Genomic DNA, 15,994 nt, shown 5'->3' on the forward strand with positions numbered 1-15,994 from the left:
TGTTTCTCAGAGTCCACAGTCCCAATTCACTTTTCTTTTCCTTCTAATGTCCATGTTATTCCTTATGTTCCACAAGTAAGTGAAACCATATGATAATTGACTTCCTCTGATTGACTTATTTCACTCAGCATATCTCCTCCAGTCCTATCCATGTTGATGCAAAAGTTGGGTATTCATCCTTTCTAAAGGCTGAGTAATATTCCATTGTATATATGGACCACATCTTCTTTATCCATTCATCTATTGAAGGGCATTTCAGCTCTTTCTACAGTTTGGCTATTGTGGACATTGCTGCTATGAACATTGGGGTACATGTGGCCCTTCTTTTTACAACATCTGTATCTTTGGAGTAAATACCATGTAGTGCAATTGCCAGGTCATAGGGTAGCTCTATTTTTAATCTTTTGAGGAACCTCCACACTGTTTTCCAAAGTGGCTGCACGAGCTTGCTTTCCCACCAACAGTGTAAGAAGGATCCCCTTTCTCCCCATTCTCTCTATTATTTGTTGTTTCTTGCCTTGTTAATCTTTGCCATTCTAACTGGTGTAAGGTGGTATCTCAATGTGGTTTTGATTTGAATTTTCCTGATGGCTAATGATATGAACATTTTTTCATGTGTCTTTAGCCATTTGTATGTCTTCTTTGGAGAAGTGTCTGTTCATGTCTTCTGCCCATTTTTTGACTTGATAATTTTTTTTTAGGGGGGCGTGTTGAGTTTGAGGAGTTCTTTATAAATCTTGGATATCAGCTCTTTGTCTGTAGTCTCATTTGAGAATATCTTCTCCCATTCTGTGGGTTGTTTCTTAGTTTTGTTGACTGTTTCCTTTGCTGTGCAGAAGCTTTTTATCTTGAGGGAGTCCCAAAAGTTCATTTTCGCTTTTGTTTCCTTTGCGTTTGGAGACATATCTTGAAAGAACTTGCTGTGGCCAATGTTGAAGAGGTTACTGCCTATGTTCTCCTCTAGGATTTTGATGGATTCCTGTCTCACATTGAGGTCTTTCATCCATTTTGAGTTTATTTTTGTGTATGGTGTAAGAGAATGGTTGAGTTTCATTCTTCTGTATATAGCTGTCCAATTTTCCCAACACCATTTATTGAAGAGACTCTGTTTTTTCCACTGGTTATTTTTTCCTGCTTTGTTGAAGATTATTTGACCATAGAGTTGAGGGTCCATATCTGGGCTCTCTGTTCTATTCCACTGGTCTATGTGTCTGTTTTTGTGCCAGTACCATGCTATCTTGGTGATCACAGCTTTGTAATAAAGCTTGAAATCAGGCAACGTGATGCCCCCAGCTTTGTTTTTCTTCTTCAACATTTTCTTGGCTATTCCGGGTCTTTTCTGGTTCCATACAAATTTTAGGATTGTTTGTTCTAGCACTTTGGAAAAATGCCAATAGTATTTTTATTGAGATGGCATTGAAAGTATAGATTGCTCTGGGCAGCGTAGACATTTTAACATCGTTTCTTCCAATCCATGAGCATGGACCCATGAGTTTTTCCATCTTTTTGTGTCTTCTTCCATTTCTTTCCTAAGTGTTCTATAGTTCCTCAAGTATTGATCCTTTACCTTTTTGGTTAGGTTTATTCCAAGGTATCTTACAGGTTTTGGTCCTATTGTAAATGGAATCAAATCTCTAATTTCCCTTTCTACAGTTTCATTGTTAGTGTATAAGAAATCAACTGATTTCTGCGCATTGATTTTGTATCCTGCCACATTACTAAATTGCTGTATGAGTTCTAGTAATTTGGGGGTGGAGTCTTGGTTTTTCCACATAAAGTATCGTGTCATCTGCAAAGAGAAAGAGTTTGACGACTTCTTTGCCAATTTGAATACCTTAATTTCTTTTTGTTGTCTGATTGCTGTTGCTAGGACTTCTAATACTATGTTGAACAACAGCAGTAAGAGTGGGCATCCTTGTTGTGTTCCTGATCTCAGTGGGAAGGCTCTCAGCTTTTCCCAATTAAGAATGATATTTGCTGTGGGTTTTTCACAGATAGATTTTATGAAGTTGAGGAATGTTCCCCAAGACATTCATTTTAGACCCAAAGTCACTTCAACATTGAAAGTGAGGGGATGGAGAACCATTTATCATACTAATGGATATCAAAAGAAAGCTGGGGTAGCAATACTTAGATTGCACAAACTAGATATTAAACCAAAGACTATAATAAAAGATGAAGAGGACACTATATAATACTTAAAAGGTCTATCCAACAAGAAGATCTAAGAATGGTAAATATTTATGCCCCTAACTTGGAAGCAGTTAATTATATAAACCAATTAATAACAAAATTAAAGAAACACATAAATAACAGTATGATAATCGTAGGTGACTTTAACACTCCCCTTAGGGCAATGGACAGATCATTTAAGCAGGAGATCAACAAAGAAACAAGGGCTTTGACTGACACACTGGACATCACAGATATATTCATAGCATTTTATCCTAAAGAAACAGAATACATATTTTTGTCAAGTGCACATGGAACAATCTCCAGAATAGATCACATACTGGGTCACATACCAGGTTTCAACTGGTATTAAAAGATTGGGATTATTCCCTGCTTATTTTCATACCACAATCCTTTGAAACTAGAACTCAAACACAAGAGAAAATTTGGAAGGAACACAAATACATGGAGGTTTAAGAGTATCCTGTTAAAGAATGAATGCGTCAAACAGGAAATGAAAGAAGAATTGTAAAAAGCCATGGAAGTGAGACATGTGGGTAGCTCAGTATGTTAAGCATCTGCCTTCAGCTCAGGTCATGATTCCAGGGTCCTGGGATCAAGCCCTGCATCAGGCTCCCTACTCAGCAGGGAGCTTGCTTCTTCTCCCTCTCCTTCTGCCTCTCCTCCTTCCCCCATTCAAGTTCGCTTTCTCTCAAAATGAAATCTTAAAAAAAAAAAAAGTAAAATTCATGGAAGCAAATGAAAAAGAAAACACAACAATTCAGAACCTTTGGGATGCAACAAAGGCAGTCCTAAGAGGGAAGTATATAGCAATACAAGTCTTTCTCAAGAAGCAAGAAAAGCCTCAAATATATAGCCTTATACCTAAAGGAACTGGAAAAAGAACAGTAAGTAGAGCATATATGTAGCAGAAGAAGAGAAATAATAAAGATTAAAACAGAAATCAATGAAATAGAAATAAAAAGAATAGGTTGATGAAACTAGGAGCTTGTTCTTTGAAAGAATTAATAAGATCAATAAACTCCTAGCCAGACTTATCAAAAAGAGAGAGAGAGAGAGGGAGAGAAAGGACCCAAATAAATAAAATCATGAATGAAAGGAAGAGCTCACAACCAACACTAAAGAAATACAATTATAAAAGAATGTTATAAGCAATTATATGCCAACAAATTAGGCAATCTGGAAGAAATCAATGCATTCCTAGAAACATGTAAACTACCAAAACTGAAACAGAAAGATATAGAAAACCTGAACAGATCCATAACCGGCAAAGAAATTGAGGCAACAATCAAGAATATCCCAACAAAGAAGAGTCCAGGACCAGATGGCTCCCTGGGGGAATTCTACCAAACATTTAAAAAAGAATTAATACCTATTCTTCTGAAACTATTTCAAAACATAGAAATGGAAGGAAAACTTCCAAACTCATCCTATGACACCAGCGTTACCTTGATCCCAAAACCAAAGACCTTACCAAAAAGGAGAATTACAGACCAATATCCTTGATGAACATGGATGCCAAAATTCTCACCATGATTCTAGCCAGTAAGATCTAAGAGAACTTCAAAAGATTATCCCACGACAACGTGGGATTTATTCCTGGGGTGCAAGAGTGGTTCAACATCTGCAAATCAATCAATGTGATACAACACATTAATGAAAGAAAGAACAAGAACCATATGATCTTCTCAATAGATGAAGAAAAAGCATTTGACAAAATACCGCATCCTTTCTGATCAAAACTCTTCATAGTGTAGGGACAGAGGGAACATACCTCAATATCATAAATGGCCTCTACGAAAAACCCACAGCGAATATCATTCTAAATGGGGAACAACTGAAAGCTTTTCCCCTAGGGTCGGGAACGTGGCAGGGATGTCCACTCTCACCAATGCTGTTCAACATAGTACTAGAAGTCCTAGACTTAGCAATCAAACAACAAAAAGAAATAAAAGGCATCCAAATAAGCAGAGAAGAAGTCAAACTCTCACTCTTCGCAAATGATATAATACTTTATGTGGAAAACCCAAAAGACTCCACTCCAAAAATTGCTGGCTCTCATACAGGAACTCAGCAAAGTGGCAGGATAGAAAATCAATGTACAAAAGTCAGTTGCATTTCTATATGCAACAGTGAAACAGAAGAAAAGTCAAGGAATGGATCCCATTTACAACTGCACCCAATAAGATACCTAGGAATAAACCTAACCAAAGAGCAAAGGATAAGTACTCTGAAAACTATATAACACTTATGAAGGAAACTGAGGAAGACACAAAGAAATGAAAAATCATTCCATGCTCCTGGATTGGAAGAACAAATATTGTTAAAATGTCTATGCTACCCAAAGCAATCTATACATTTACTGCAATCCCTATCAAAACACCATCAGCATTTTCCAGAGCTGGAATAAATAATCCTAAAATTTTTATTGAACCAGAAAAGACCCTGAATAGCCAGGTAATGTTGAAAAAGAAAACCAAAGCTGGTGGCTCCACAATTTTGGACTTCAGACTGTATCACAAAGCTGTAATCATGAAGACAGTATGGTATTGGCACAAATAAAGACGCGTAGATTAATGGAACAGAATAGAGAACCTGTAAATGGATCCTCAACTCTATTGTCAACTAATCTTTGACAAAGCAGGAAAGAATATCCAATGGATAAAAGACAGTCTCTTCAACAAATGGTGCTGGGGAAACTGGACAGCGACATGCAGAAGAATGAAACTGGATTTTCTTATATCATACACAAAAATAAACTCGAAGTGGATGAAAGACCTAAACACGAGACAGGAATCCATCAAAATCCTAGAGGAGAACACAGGCAGCAACCTCTTTGACCTTGGCCACAGCAACTTCTTGCTAGATACAACTCCTCTAGGGAAGGAAAAGGCAAGGGAAAGAAAAGCAAAGATGAAGGGGGACTTCATTTGGGAACTTCATCAAGATTGGGACTTCATCAAGATAAAAACTTTTGCCTAGCAAAGGACACAGTCAACAAAACCAAAGACAACCTACAGAATGGAAGAAGATAATTGCAAATGACATCAAATAAAGGGCTAGTATCCAAGATCCATAAGGAACTTATGAAACTCAATACCCCCAAAAACAAACAAACAAAATCCAGTCAAGAAATGGACAGAAGACATGAACAGACATTTCTCCAAAGAAGACATCCAAATGGCCAACAGACACATGAAAAAAATCTCAACAGGACTCAGCATCAGGGAAGTACAAATCAAAACCACAATAAGATACCCCTTCACACCAGTCAGAATAGCTAAAATTAACAACTCAGGTTGAGGAGACAATGCAGAGAAATGGGAACGCTTTTATGGTTGGGAATGGAAAATGGTGAAGCCACTCTGGAAAATAGTATGGAGGTTCCTCAAGAAGTTAAAAATAAAACTTCCCCTATGACCCTGCAATTGCACTATTCATTTACCCAAAGGATACAAATATATTGGTCTGAAGGGGCACCTGCACCCCAATGTTTATAACAGCATTGTCCACAATAGCCAAACTATAGAAACAGATGAATGGATAAAGAAGATATGGAATGGAATATTACTCAGCCATTCAAAAAATGAAATCTTGCCATTTGCAACAATGTGGATGGAACTAGAGGGTATTATGCTAAACAAAATAAATCGGTCAGAGAAAGACAATTATCATATAATTTCATTCATACATGGAATTTAAGAAACAAAACAGAATTATAGGGGAAGGGAGGGAAAAATAAAATAAGCTAAAAACAGAGAGGGAGGCAAACCATAAGAGACTTAACTATAGGAAAAAAACAGGGTTGCTGGAGGGGCAGGCGTGTGTGAGAGGATGGGGTAACTGGTGATGGGCATTGAGAAAGGCACATAATGTAATGAGCACTGGGTATTATATGCATCAGATGAATCACTGAACTCTCCCTCTGAAACTAATAATACACTCTATTAATTAATTGAATTTAAATAAAATAAAATTTTTAAAAATAACAATTTTGGGTGCCTGGGTGGCTCAGTGAGTTAAGCATCTCCCTTCGGCTCAGGTCATGATCACAGAGTCTTGGGATCAAGCCCCACATCTACAGGGAGTCTTCTTGTCTGTCTCCTCTCCCTCTGCCCCTCCGTTGGCTCATGCTTGCTCTCTCTCAAATATTTTTTAAATTTTTTTAAAATAACAGTGTTATTATTGCTGTCTGCAGATAGTTTACTCTGTTCAAGAGACTGCCACTAACAAAAACCGAAGTCTTTTTTTTTTCTTTTGTTTGAGATAGAGCACAAGCTTGGGGAGTGGCAGGAATCGCAGGCAGAGAAAAGCAGGCTCCCTACCGAGCAAGGAGCCTGAAGCGGGGCTCCATCCCGGGACCCTGAGATCATGACCTGAGCCGAAGGCAGACACTTTACTGACTGAGCCATCCAGGCATCCCAAGCCAGAAGTCTTTAAGATGATACAGACTTGAGGATGTTTTATGGCTATATGATAATGGCTCTAGGGGAGAGAGAGAAGCATCCCTAAGTGTAAGACTTTAGAATAGTCATTGGAACGGAAAAAATGAATTATCTGCGGATGCAGAAGTTTGCGGGCTTGGTGGTGGAAAGCTGACAGAGATGCGTCCCTTGGCTTCATGTGACATCAGAGGCAAGGTCACTAGTGGAGTCAGGGCAAGGTGAGGCTGTTGGAGGTTTGAGAATGGAAAAGTTTAAAATGGTCTTTACAAAGAGTGGAAAGAGTGACTCTTGAGCAGAGAAACACTGAAAGAGCAAAGACCGGACAGTGATCGACAGTGCACATGGGTTGCAGGTGAAGCATTTATGGTGATGCCAGTCAGCCTGCCTCGTGGTCAGGCTTTCTCCCCCTGCCCTTGGCTGCCTGGGTGGAGTACTCGGGGAACAGACAGTAGGTATATCCAGGGTTGGGAGTTTTACAAGACTGCTGGGACCAAAGAGCAGGGCCACGAGCCTTGCGGTGTTGACTAGGGCATGATTTAAATAATGGATCCAAAATCCTAGCCTCTCACAAAGCCATGAAAAGTACTGTTTGGAAGTCTTCTCTGAGTTAGTGAGGGCAGTGAGAGTGGGGGAGGCTGCTCTCCCACACCTCCCCAGCCTACTCACATTGGCAACCCAGAGTGAGTGCCTTGTTCGCAAGAAGAGCAGTTCTAGATGCTTTGGAGGAACAAAGGAAAGGAAGGAAGCAGCACAGACCAGCCCAGGTACACACACTCACACCCCTGATCCCAGGTCCACATACAGAGGTCTAAACATAAATAAAATTTCTAAATCCAAGCGAATATACTGTTAAGTAAAATACAATCCACCCTCCTGCCTTTATAGACGTACTTTCCCACTAGGCTGGAAGGCCACGTCTGAATTTAGAAGTCCCATGCTTCAGCGCTACAGGGAGACATGGCTCACAGCTGGGAGCCCACCCCTGCCCCAGCTCTGTCCCCCACTGCCTGGGGCATCCTGTACCTGTGTCTGACACCACAACCCACATGTCTAAGCTCCAGTCACAGCCCCAGGCCTAGGGGTATGCCCACCATGGTGTGGTCTGTGCTCAGAAGGGGGGACCTGGAGAAGAAGCCAACATGGGTTTCTGGAAGCAGCCTTGGGGTCCCTCAGTCTAAGAATTCTGGGGTCCTGTGTGCCTGGTCTAGATGGAAGAAGGAAGGGTGCTACCTCTGGAGAGCACAAGCCCCATAGGGGCACATGGAGTCCTTGTTTGGTGGAGAGGAGTAATTGGAGGAAGGCCAGGGCTGGGCCCTCTCAACTCTTGGGGCCAGGGAACCCTCCCTTGCCCAGGTCTGTGGGAAAAATTAAACAGTGCAATGGTATACAGTCTTCTGGTCTGACTGCCTGGTTTCTCTGTGTGTACGTGTTTTTTCTCCTAGTGGCCTGTTCATCACCATTCATGACAAGGGCCACCTTGCAACAATGCTGAACTCTTGGCCAGAAGATGATATTAAGGTATGATCCTGTTTTCTTTGTTACTGCTCTGTTCTTAGGTGAATCCTTTCAACCTGGACCAGTGTCATAGCCAGCTAGAAAATGAGCCATTGTGACATGGAGGGCAAGACACTGCCCCGCTTTCCCAGGCCCAGAGCCTGACAGGTTAGAGCCAGGCAGAAATGCATCACAGAGCAGAGGTTTCCGCCACCCACACCCAGGGGACATTGCCCTCATCATTGTTCTTGTTCATAGCAGTGTTCTGAAGATCCTGTTCAGCATGTATTGTGTACCTACTGTATATACAGTGCCAGCTTCCATGGCAGATACGGGAAAATCAGACAGACCTTCTTCTCAAGTAGCTGACTTTTCTGGGGAAAATAAGACAGAGACACAAAAGACTAACAAGGAACTTGGTCAGAGGTAAATGAAGCACACTGAGAGAGCTGAGGGTGTGCTCAAAAGGTAGAGATTACCTTCAGCCTCAGGGGAATCTAGGAAGACTCCATGAGGGAGGTGACATTGGAGCAGGGACCTTGAGTTGAGGGATAGAGTTTGACTGGATAAGGCTTTGGAGAGTGTAGGATATAGAGTGGGGACATTCTGCAAGAAGAGGCAAAGCTTATGGTGAACAGAACTTGCCCACCTTCGCCCACACAGAAGTGTGGGGGGGGGGACGGGGGACAGGTGGTAGTTGTATGCAGAGTGATGAAAGAAACCTGCCACTTCTGCCTGGAATACAAGCTGTACTCAAATACTCTAAGGAGAAAACATTTTTGTATAATAAGCAGGATTATTATAATATGCAAAGTATATATTCATTTTGAAATCTAAAAGCTGCAGCTCTGTAGAAACTTGTTAGCCTCTGGCTACATGCCCAGATCACCTCCTGCCACAGGGAACGTCTGTGGAAGAGTATGATGGGCTTTCACGTCTACGATCATCGTTGCCTCTGCAAATGACGGGCGCAAAAATGCAAAACACCTGCTAGCTGCCTGGCAAGGGCATTTCTGGCACACGAGCTGGGGAAGGGTTGGAGCTGATGGGAGGCAGAGGCCCTCCATCATGGCTTCCTCCCCAGGCTCTCCCTCCCGTTCCTGCCAGTTTCCTCAGTTACCCCCGTCTCCCTCCGCTAGGTGCTGAGCTCAGCTTCTCCCTACACACCTCTGGCCATCTAGGGAGTGGCAGCATTCGGAGCCAGAACAGGAAAGGCAGAAGCTTGGCTCTTAAGAGCCGGGCTCAAGCCACTGCCCGGGCCGTGGCCTTTAGGGCTGCAGTGAAGAGCTCATTTCGTACATCTCTGTCTGAGTGTGGGCTTTTCTGCTCTGCTTATCTGCTCAGACTCCGGAATGTGCAGGCCTGGGCCTTGCGGGTGTTGGTCTCAGTCCCAGAAGAAGCAAGGGCATGTCAAAGATGAAGCTCTAATAAAATCTTAAGCACATTCAGGGAAACCGGCTCACTGGACAGATAGGCAACTCCAGCCTGCCCTGTGCAGACAGGCTGCTGAGGCCGTATGGACTGATCCGGACTCCCGCCTGGGCTGCTCACCCACGGTGAAAGCTTGTGCAGAGTGGGCACGCAGTAGGCGTCCAAGGAGCCTGAAACCAGGGAGCAGCCGTGAGGAGCATCTCCGAGGCCACAGGCACTGAGCCCGGAGCAGGGGCGTGCAGCCCCCACCAACACATGCACGCCTTTGCACAAACCTACGAGTTGTTGAAGAGAAAGACAGGAAGCCGGTGCCTCTTAACCGGTAGGAAGCAGGTGCTCCTTTCTCCGGGCTGGCACAGAGGCTCGGTGAGGGGCTCATGGGCTGGATTTCAGGCTCTAGTTGCTCCTTTGGTCAGGGCACAACTCACAAAATATTTGCTGCCTGACTTCAACACACGTAGTTTGAGAACCTTCTACATAGTGAGTGTTAAGTACCAATTAGCTGGAGACAGCCACTTTTTTAATTTCAGAGGAAGAACAATGGAGCTTTAGGTCATCGCAGAGCAGGAGGGACTGGAGCAGGCCTCAGACAGAGAGAGGTGTCTGAAGCCTCTCGGGAAAACAGAGCTTCCATGGGCACATCTGGACCAATGCATCTAATTCCCTTACCCTCCACACTTTTTGAGTAAACATCTGTAGGATTTCCCTGTAGTTCTCAAAATCAAGAAGGTGTACAGGCCCAAAGTCTGGTGGGAGTGACTGACCCGGAAACACTTGCATAGACTGTGTCTGTGATGCCCAAGAGAGGAGCCCAGAGGCAGGGAGCTAGCATCCTGACAACTGGCTGGCCTCTACCCCTGCAGGAGCTGAGAGCAGACAAGGGAATGCCTGGGGCTGCCTCCTCCCCTCCGCCCTTTATTTCTATCTCCCTTTGGAGAGACCCTGAGATCAGTCCCTGGTAACTATATAGACGACCCAGCTCTGGCTTTGCAGTCAGACATCGGGAATCTTCCATTTGCTGGATGTGCAGATAACCTCTCTGGTCTTTGTTCTGTTATGGTGAGGACGAACTATGAAGTCTGTACAATACTGGAAGGCACTCGAATGGGCCTTGTCCTTGCTGGAGGTGGAAGGGACGGCTCTGGCACATGCAGCCATGCAGGGCAGAGAGAGTAGACGCCCAAGAGCAGCCCAGGAGGAGGCCCTCTTACCTGGGAATCACGGGCCACCAAGGGGCAGCCAATGAGGCCCCTAGACACGTTTGACTTGGCCCTCGGTTATTTTTGAAAATTTTGAATTTGTAAGCAATATTTTAAAATCTGGAGACTTCATTTAGAAAAAGAAACATACAAACTTGGATTTATGGCTTTCTCTAGAAAAACCAGGAGCTCATAGTTTGGCTAAATAGTGGGCCCGTAATTGGGCACGTAAATAAGACAGGGCTGCTCAGGCACCTCCCCCCACCCCCAGCTTACCCGAGTCTCCCACCTGCCCCGTCCACTCCCTTTTCTAGAGGGTCCTTTCTCCTCACCCCTAAGGCTGCCCTTTCAAAGGTTCAGAATGTTCTAAGCCCTAGTCTTTCTTGTTTGTTGTGTGTTACCTCCAATTGCCCTAAAAAGAGATGAAGGTCTCCCTCCCCAGGCAGGGAATCCCCTTCAGGGTACTTTGGAGTTGGTGTGGATTCCCTCTCATTGTATCCTTCGGTTCTCACAATCCTTGAGATCAGAGTGGAGAAGGAAGGGGTGCAGTTGACACCCCCAAAGTGGGTCCTGAAGGACGGGTAGGGGTGTGTCGTTTCTCAGGTGAGCGAGCTGAGGTCCGTGACTTGCCCACAGTCATCCTTGAGTAGGAGTTGACACCCCCAGAGCCCTATAGCTGAGCCACCCTCTCCCCAGCTGCTGAGTCGAGGAGGCGGTTTTCCAGGGCACGGGTATCTTTACACCCTGATGGCGGCAGCCTCTTGGCTGGAAGGAAGGAATGGTTCAGAGGAGCTTCTGAACCAACTCAGAAGATAAAGGGTGACTTCCCGTGGTTTCCCAGCCAGAAGGCAGAACTGCAAACCGCGGTATCGGAGAAGCAGGCTGGGAGGGAGGTGAGGCCAAAGCCCAGGGCTAGGGGACCACGAAGTTTTGCAGGCCGCTCTTGTTCAGGGGGGAGGGGGTGGGCCAGGCCGCCCGGAGAGCTGTCCGGCATAAATCACGGATGGAGAGAAGTGAGAACTGCTTTTCTGACTCTTTCCCACAGTGGACACTGCCTCAAGCCTGAGGAAGACTGAGCTGAGAACAGCTCTCCTCCCCACAGCTTTCCCAGTCTCCTAAATCTCTCCCTCACCCCAGGCCCAGCAGCAGTTTCCGGGGGAGGTGCTGAGAGACAGCTGGATGGGGGGTGGGGGTTGGGAGCAGCCTCTGGGGTTGAGCACCAGCCAAGTGGGCATCCCAACTTGGACCAGGTGCTGGTGCCAGGTGCCTGCCTGCTATGCCCAGGCCCACCATGTGACAAACCCACTCTGTCCTCGGGGTCAGAAGGGGGGTGTCCCTGGAAACATTCTCTGAGATGGATGTTAGTCTATCAGGGATCAGTACCTCTAGAGGGGAGAGAAACAGGAGAAAGCCAAGGGAGAGGTTGGGCAGAGTGAAGCCTTAAGGAAGACTCAGCTGAGCCCATGAGGAGCCTCTGGAGTTAGGGTGGCCCTTAGTCAGGACAGGGGAGCCGGGCCTTATAGCCCTGCATCCATCAGTCATTGGTTGTGGGCGGGTGCCCTTCAGAACTGGGTGTGACTTGGGCAAAGTGGCTCTCTTCGGTCAAGGAAATTCACAGAGTGGGCTGACCCCTGAGGCTCAGCTGAGGGAATGACTCCTTGGGTTCTGAAAGAGAGATGTGGGGGCACATCTTCATATCCTCCACAAGCAGCATCTTCTAAGTGCTTTACGTAAGTGACTTCATCAACTTCTAATGACCTGTAAGTGGAGGGGATTATTATTACCCCCATTTTACAGATAAAGATGCTGGCTGTTTGCTTATGGAGGGTGGAACCAAGATTTGAAATTGCAGACTGTGTGTTATGTCGTGGAGAGAGAGAGCAAGAGAGAAGAGGAAGGGGAGGAAAAAAGGAATGATGAGAGGGCGGGAGGAAATGAGGTCTATGGAGAGCCCATGACACATCTACAAGTCCAGGGGCTAGAAACTGGGGCTAGAGCAAGAAAGGTCAGTCTCGGGTCATCCCCATTGGGTCCACCTAAGCTAAGGGACATGGGCAATAAGTCAGAAAAAGCTGTAGGTCCAAGCTAGGTGGACAGAGCAAGAATGGGCCCAACTTCCCCCTTAGTCATCTGAGATACAGAGAAGGTATGAGTCTCAGATGCCATCCAAACAAGAAAACGCTGATCCTGCAGTTCACTGATAGTTACTTCTGGACTCTAAAACCCACCGTGCTCAGGCTTGTCATCAGATTTTGACCTCTACTGTACTAGTGGCCCTTGGCTTCCAACTCCATTGATGTCATGAAAAATAGGACCCATCATCTTCTCCCTGAAGTTGTTCATTCACACCAGGTTTGAAGCAGTCCCATGGAGAGCCTCTGTTCTCCATGTTGGATCCACACTGGCCACCATTTATCCAGTTCCTCTCACACTGCAGGCAACATGCTAAGCACCTGAAGAACCAAAGATGACAAGAACCTTTACTTGCCCATAAGAGCTTAGAACTCCTATGAAAGATGAGGTTCTCATCTAACTATAATACAAGCAAGAAAGTGATAAGTGCTCTGGAGAGAAAAATGCCATGGGAACTCAGAGGAAGGAGTGACAACTTCTGGAAAGGGAGCAGCACGGAGGAAGGTGACTTCCATACTGTTCCTGGAAGCACACAAGGATGGTAGGATTCGGATCAGGAAGATCATAGGGATTGAGGGGTAAAATGGCATGTAGTCGGGAAAGTACAAACCTTCTACAAGGTTGGAATTATTTTATTTGGATAAAGAAGAAATTCAAAAAGCAGATGACCTAGACCGCAGAAGGCCTTAACCACCAGTTGAAGATGTTTAAGCTTTATTTCATAGGCATTGAGAGCTATTGGAGGTTTGGGGTAAGGAAATGACAAAGCTGGGTGTGCTTTGGAAAATGAAATGGACCAAGGGGAAATCCAAGAGTGGAGAGACCCATCAGGAGACCATTGCAGTGGTCAGATGAGATGGATGGGCGCACCCAAGGCAATGACAATGCATGGAACAAATAGAAAAGTAAGGAGCAGATTGACTCAGCAGAATTTGGTGACCAGTTGGCTGTGGTTGACGAATGACAGAGAGGAGTTGTAACAGGACAGTGTTGAGCTTGGGAGATACAAGGTAACAGAGGGAGGGAGGACAGCAGAAGTGAAAGGTTTAGAAGAATAAAGGGAGGGACGCCTAGGTGGCTCAGTCGGTTAAGCTGCTGCCTTTGGCTCAGGTCATGATCCCAGGGTCCTGGGATAGAGTCCTGCATCGGGCTCCTTGCTTGGCAGGGAGCCTGCTTCTCTCTCTGCCTCTGCCTATTTGTGCTCTCTCTCTCTCTCTCTGACTAATAAATAAATAAAATCTTTTAAAATTTTTGATTAAAAAACTAAAAATAAAAAGAATAAAGGGAAAAGCAGATTCATTTGGTTAGGGACTCAGGAATTTGGGAGGACTATTGGACATTCAAGTGGCAATGTGCACTTCGAGAGGACAGTGGAAGCCCCAAGACTTGCATGGCTGACTTTCTGGGCCATTGGCCATGATCTGGGCCATGATCTCCTCTTGGTTCCATTTCATTCACTGATTTAACAGATGCTTATGGCATGCCCTTCTTGTGGTAATGCTGAACTAGAGAGATGATAAAATAACTAAAAATCCAATATAGGATCTTTGTCCCAAATTATAACCATTGTTATCATCAAAAGAGCAGCAACCATTCACTGATCACTTACTAAAGGCACCTGGTTAAAATGAGACTCATATTACTTCATCGTTACAAAAATATGATGAGTTAGGTCTGATTACCCACCATTTTGTGGAAAATTAAAACTCAGAAAAATGATCTGTTTAGCCAAGATTACATATGGTGCATTATCGAGAAGCCTAAATTTAAATACTGGTTATCAGACTCCAGGACCCCTGCCATTAACCTTTGGGTTGTTGGGTGAGATAAAATGTGCATTTTTAAAAATGTTAAATAAGAACCCAAACGTTTATGCGGCACCTGGTGCAGGCTTGGCAGCGGTGGGCATCCCGTCGATGTTGGTGGCAGGCAGGCGTTCAAGAGGGACAAGCAGGCCAGCTGCATGGCAGCCGTAAGTGCTAGGGGAGACCACAATAGATTGCAATGGGCAGGCTTTGCATGCAGGAGAAAGAGAAGGACCTTCTAGCAGAGAGGACTTGGGCCGAGAAGGAGGAGATCATATGTGAGTTCAGAGTATGTCTGGGAGGTGTGAGGAGGCCAGTTTGGCTGGCGTAGGTACTTGTGTGCAGATGAGTAGCCAGAGATAAGTCAGGACATATCCTGGGCTCCGATCATTAAGACGTTAAATGTTTTGGACTCTATTCTATGGACAGTTCGAAGTCACTCAAGGTCTTTGAGCCTGGGAACAGAGTAATGAAAATGGGCTTCTGACACAATGTATGTGACATTGGTTGGCAGGAGAGACTGGAAGGAGGAAAGATGAGTTTGGGGGTGAAGCTGTTGTAATAACCCAGCCACCAGCTCCGTGCAATGGAGAGAGGGCAGCAGCAGAAGTGAGGTGGCGGCCGTGCAGGAGAGGGCCCTTGCCCAGTTCAGGCTGGGAGGCAGCCCTGCAGATCCCAGTCACCATCTGGAAAGGCCCCAGAGTTGTAGGGATAAATCCCTGGAGTAGGAGCTACCGCACCTCTGGTTAATGCCCTGCCCCTCAATGGAGAGAAATTCTGAGAGGATGGGAATCGAATATGGAAGCTTTGATCAGGAGAGGTGGTAGAGAAATGCCCCGAGTCTGGGCAGCATGAAGTAACAGGCTCCCCCAGGGGTGGGAGGGTCAGAGGCAAGCTGTGGAAAGGGTCACACAGAGACAGTGCAGAACTTGACCAAGAGCACAGGTGCTTTAACCTGGTTGCCATGGTGGTAGACGGAGGTTAGAATCCTGATCTGCCTTGTGCACAAGCAAGGTGACTGTGGTAGGCCATCTAATCTTGCTAAGATACCTAATGTGGAAACAGCCAGTCCAGTGCCTGGCATCTGGCTGATACGTAACATATGTATCAAGTATCTTAGAGCTTCTGTTTGCTCACCTGTGAGATGGCGATAAGAGTCCCAGACTCACCTACCTGCCAGGGCCGTGGGGAGAATCAGGTGCGTGCAGGTTGAGAACATTCCCCATAGAGGCAGTGGATCAGTCTGAGGGGGACAATCATGATGGTCGTGGGTCTCTTGTCCCTCCTCCCCAAG

General features: G+C 45.3%; 1 protein-coding gene across 2 annotated transcripts in view; it reads left to right on the forward strand.

Annotated features, from left to right (window-relative positions):
• Positions 1–15,994, forward strand: part of ME3 (malic enzyme 3) — a 212,662-nt gene that overhangs the window by 123,287 nt on the left and 73,381 nt on the right. For both annotated transcript variants that reach the window (XM_032852862.1, XM_032852863.1), the window contains exon 5: positions 8,081–8,156. In XM_032852862.1, coding sequence (XP_032708753.1) covers positions 8,081–8,156 — 76 coding nt within the window. The remainder of the gene's footprint in view (positions 1–8,080; positions 8,157–15,994) is intronic.

The sequence above is a fragment of the Lontra canadensis genome, unplaced genomic scaffold (genome assembly GCF_010015895.1).
Source record: "Lontra canadensis isolate GAN:19392208 unplaced genomic scaffold, GSC_riverotter_1.0 scaffold7, whole genome shotgun sequence".
NCBI lineage: Eukaryota > Metazoa > Chordata > Mammalia > Carnivora > Mustelidae > Lontra > Lontra canadensis.